Source organism: Engraulis encrasicolus, chromosome 4 (genome assembly GCF_034702125.1).
Source record: "Engraulis encrasicolus isolate BLACKSEA-1 chromosome 4, IST_EnEncr_1.0, whole genome shotgun sequence".
Taxonomy (NCBI): Eukaryota; Metazoa; Chordata; class Actinopteri; order Clupeiformes; family Engraulidae; genus Engraulis; species Engraulis encrasicolus.
The window spans coordinates 13,200,723-13,205,722 of NC_085860.1; the positions used below are offsets into that span (position 1 = coordinate 13,200,723).

Below are 5,000 nucleotides of genomic sequence, written 5' to 3' on the forward strand. Positions count from 1 at the left end.
GTCCATGAGCATGTGTGTGTGTGTGTGTGTGTACGTCTGTGTGTGTGTGTGTGTGCCTCTGTGTGTTTGAATGCGTCTGAATCTGTGTGTGTGTGTGTGTGTGTGTGTGTGTGTGTGTGTGTGTTTGTGTAGGTCTGTGTCCATGTGTGTGTGTGTGTGTGTGTGTGTGTGTGTGTGTGTGTGTGTGTGTGTGTGTGTGTGTGTGTGTGTGTGTGTGTGTGTGTGTGTGTGTGTGTGTGTGTGTGTGTCTGTGTGTGTGTGTGTGTGAAACTGAGTGAAAGGAATGGGGCAATGATATCAGTCAAGGGTCCTTTTTCAACGCTGGGCTCTCCAATCCCAAGTGTCACGCTGGCCCAGATAAACAAAACACACTCTCTGAACAGGCTCCAGTGGGTCCCTGGGGCCAAGCAAAACAACTGAGGAGGAGAGGAGAGGAGAGGAGATCAGGGGAGAGAAGAGGAGAGGAGAGGAGAGGAGAGGAGAGGAGAGGAGAGGAAAGGAGAGGAGAGGAGAGGAGAGGAGAGGAGAGGATAGCAGAGGAGAGGAAAGGAGAGGAGAGGAGAGAAGAGGCGAAGAGAGGAGAGGAGAATACAGGAGAGGAGAGGCGAAGAGAGGAGAGAGAAGAGAGTGGAGAGGAGAGAAGAGGAGAGGAGATGTGGGAGGAGTAGAGGAGAGGAGAGGAGAGGAGGAGAAGAGAGGAGAGGAGAGGAGAGCAGAGGAGAGGAGAGGAGAGGAGAGGAGAGGAGGGGAACAGGAGAGGAGAGGAGAGGAGAGGAGAGGAGGGGAGGGGAGAGGAGACGTCCCGCCGCCAACCAGTGAAATGCTTCAGAGTGGAGAGAGGAGGGTGGAGTGGAGTGGCTGCCATTCTGTCAGTCAGTTAGTAGGGCAGATAAAGGCGTTTTGGTAACGAAGAGACGTAGCTGGCACTTGTTGCATGGAATTGCTGCACGTTGCTGCACTGCATTTTACTGTCACGGTGCTTTTACTGTCCAACGATATGTTCCTGTTTAAATAACGCTGTTTAAATAACATGACTGGATGAATGAGAGTCTTCATAGACAGACATGTACAAGCGGATTCCAAAAAAGTTGGGACACTTTGTATTTTGTGAATAAAATCAAAATGCTGGCATTTTCAAAACATCTAATATGTTAATAAGGTAGAGCATTATGTACAGACAACATATCAGTTGTTAAAGTCGAGCAGAATTATTGTTTTGAGGTAATTATGTGATCATTCAAAATTTGACCCATGCAACAAATCTCAAAAAAGTTGGGACAGGGCCAAAACATGTTGTAATAGTTGGATAATTCCAGAAATTACACAAGGAAGAATATTTTAAAATGAACTATATTGACTGCCAACATGAATGCACAAATAAAATACCATCACATAGAGGCTGTGGCACTCAGCAGCGAAGATTTTGAGGGACTAATTACTTATCTATTACACAGAAAGATTGAATTATCAAAATTGCAGGTATATAAGGCCTATTTCCGTAATATAGAGTTCTGTGTATCATTGCACGAGTTATGAGATCATGACATACTCGTGGTAAATAAGCAAACTATGACACTCCAACAATGACAGCTCTCGAAAAAATGACCATAAACACAACACTTGATTAATGCACATGATGCAGACATTAAACCGTGTTGTGTGCAGAAAGGCTCATTCTATGGACCTAGTAGACATGTGAAACTGTCCTCTGATTACAGAATGGAAAATATTGAATCCTTTTTGAAAATTATAGAGTCATGCACCCTCCAGGTTATATAGAAAATGAATACTTCAACTTGATTTGGTGGTCAATCTGAAAGACAGCATATATGATGGTAAAGGGGTGCAGTGCAGAGGTGACTTGGTTAGGGTCTTCTTCCTCATGTAGAGAATAAAAAATTAATGTTGAATGATACATACAGACTTTAAACAGCAAACATAGCTACCAAGGCATTATATTTTGGAGCACCGCCTTTAGATATTGCCCCATAATGGCGGCAAATGTCAATCTCTACTATGTTCCAACAGTGTGGTTCCGTCATAGGAGTAAACCAGTCACAAAATTGTTTTCTTGCAGTCAGGATATGCCACATAATAAGCATAATAAAAAGGTAAACAAGTTGAAGAACACACCTATCAGTTGAGCTGCTGAAATCATGTCTCGAATATCAAAATATCTAATTTTTGAATAAAATTATGCCAACAGTGAAAGTATTTAACTGTTCAGTCTCATCCCTTGTGTTGTGTTTAGTCTTATCCAATATAAAAAGCATTTTATTGGCCCTGTCCCAACTTTTTTGGGATTTGTTGCAAGGGTGAAATTTGAAATGATCACATAATTACCTCAAAACAGTAATTCTGCTCGACTTTAACAACTGATATGTTGTCTGTACATAATGCTCTACCTTATTAACATATTAGATGTTTTGAAAATGCCAGCATTTTGAGTTTATTCACATAATACAGAGTGTCCCAACTTTTTTGGAATCGGCTTTGTATGACTTTTTGAGTGATTTTGCCAACAGACAAAAAGACATACAGACAAGATAATCAGATAGATAGACAGACAATCAGACAGACAGACAGACAGGCAGGCAGGCAGACAATACAAGGCAAGGCAAGGCAAGGCAAGACAAGACAAGACAAGACAAGACAAGGCAAGGCAATCAAGACAAGACAAGACAAGACAGACAGACAGACAGACAGACAGACAGACAGACAGACAGACAGGCAGACAAGACAGACATAAAGACAGACAGGCAAGCAGATCATCTCTGGCATAAACGTGACTATTTTGGGTTAGGAGAAGGAAAGATCACAGACACAATAAACCAAAGCCATAGACGACTCACCTGCGTAGGGTAGGAGAGGACATCTCGCTGTACTTCCCCCCGGCCTGCCTCCCAGATCCTGACCCTTGGCCCTGGCCACCGGCCGCCGTCCCTCCGTCCCCCTCAGAGCCCTTCTCCCGGTCCGTCTGGTTGCTGCCTCCTCCATTAGTAGTGAGGGGGAGGCTGGCTGGATGTGGCACGCCCTTACTGCTGCTGCTGCTGTTGCCGATGCTTCGTCCTTTGGGGAGGGTAGACGTCCTGCTGAGGCTGACGGCGTCCGAGGAGAGTCCAGCTGCGGCGGCGGCGGCGCGTGCTGCGGAGGAGGAGCGGCTGGGCCGGGGCAGGCTGCGGTACTGCAGGGAGCCCCTGGTGACCCCCATGCCACCCCCGCTACTGCTGCTGCTGCCGATGGGCAGGTAGGCGTCGTCCACGCTGCTCATGCGGCACAGGCCCACCATGCTGCGGCCCGACACCGACCCGAGGGCGCCGCCCTGCAGGGGGGCCATGGACTTGGGCATCTTGCCCAGCGTGGCCGAGCCGCTCAGGATGGCCGTCTGCTTCTTGAAGCCGAAGGTGGTGGTGGGGGTGGCGGAGGTGGTGGAGGAGGAGGAGGAGAGGGAGAAAGACTGGGTGGCTCGGGCTGAGGAGGAGGAGGCGGATGAGGAGGTGGAGGACAGGGGAGGCTTCTTAGAGTCGTCTGGGCACTGGTGGTGGTGGCCGTTGGTGCGCGGAGACAGGCAGCTCTTCTCTGACACCTTGGCGTCATCTGTCTTGCCTGTGGATTAGGGGGGGGGCAGATTGGGAGATGTGATGGGAGACGGCAGAGACTCAGAGGCAAGCAACGGACCGTGACAACGCAGCCAAACGCTCAGAGAGCTCACTCTCTGTCAACCGCTGCATTTTCAAAACAATCTCTTCAAAGATTAACTTTCAGCAATTGCTGTGCTGTCCTCTGCGCATTTGACCATGACAGCGAAGGAGGGTTATCTCACAGGGGGAATCTCAAAGACTTCTCAGTGTCTGCGCGGCAAGAATGGAATTTAGCCGCCTGTAAGTCACAGTACATCTGCGATCAACCTCTCAGATTATAACACTTTGATTTTTGGCGTGGCAGCTTTAGAAAATCACTGACACGTCCGGCATTCTGTCACGGTTTCAACAGACAGAGAATAAAAGACATCACGCCATTACGCCTGACAGACAATTTAGATAATAGGAACAAAACAACTGTGTGTTTTGTGTTTACCCAGAATGAACTTGCGTTACACTACGCCGTTTGTCTTACAACATACCAAAGACCGTGAACCAGACAATGAAGGTGTAGGTCAGAGAGCTTCGGCGTTCTTTTCCATGGTGCAAACGTGCTCTTTCGTGAAACGTAACTGGAAACAACCAACAACAACAAACACTCTTTGTCTTGTGTTAAAAATATTTCAATTAAACTAAGCTAGTTCATAGTAGAACACATAAAATAGCCAACATGTTTTGGCCTGTGGTGGTCTTCATCAAGGCTTTAAAGGCCACAGACCGTATTGAACCTTCTGATTTTATCTGCAATTACCTTGTCTTGATTACTTATTATGGTCAGCTGATTCAGAGCTGGTTGGGTCAAATCTGTGGTAGGGCTTTTAGTTTTTAGTTTCAGTCAAACATACAAAATAACTTAGCATTTACCCAGAATGCATTTGGCTACGCTAACTACTGTAACTTGGCTTACAATACATTACCTGTGCCGTGACCTTTAAGGGTGCCACCGCTGCTCGTTGACGTGGGTGTGGTCTTTGTCCGCGGCGCTGTCACGCCCACCTGTGCCGTCATGCCCCGCCTCCAGGAGCCCGTGTGCGAGATGTTGAGAGGTGCCTTGCGGCTCGCGGAGGAGGAGGAGCAGCTCCGATCCGGCTCGTCCAAGCCAACGTGGCCCCACTTGGAGCTGGACCCAACGTCCATCTTGGAGCCCGAGCGCTTGGCGTCCTCTGCGGACCACGTGCCACCGAGCTCGGCTGCCACAGAGTGCTTCTCTGCGTCCGTCTGCGGCTGGGGGACAAAGGAGGGGGGGGGGGGGGGTTATGAAATAAATCAAACACAACACACACACGTGCCCACAAGAGTATAAGAGAGAATTACAACCCCAGGTCATCTGATTAGGAGCTTAGCTGAATAAGCAGTATT

General features: G+C 48.0%; 1 protein-coding gene across 1 annotated transcript in view; it reads right to left on the reverse strand.

Moving 5' to 3' along the window:
• LOC134447311 (neuron navigator 2-like) overlaps window positions 1-5,000 on the reverse strand; it is a 151,170-nt gene that overhangs the window by 46,875 nt on the left and 99,295 nt on the right. The window contains exons 13-14 of the mRNA XM_063196715.1: window positions 4,559-4,865; window positions 2,853-3,606 (exon numbers count right to left, since the gene is read on the reverse strand). Coding sequence (XP_063052785.1) covers window positions 2,853-3,606; window positions 4,559-4,865 — 1,061 coding nt within the window. The remainder of the gene's footprint in view (window positions 1-2,852; window positions 3,607-4,558; window positions 4,866-5,000) is intronic.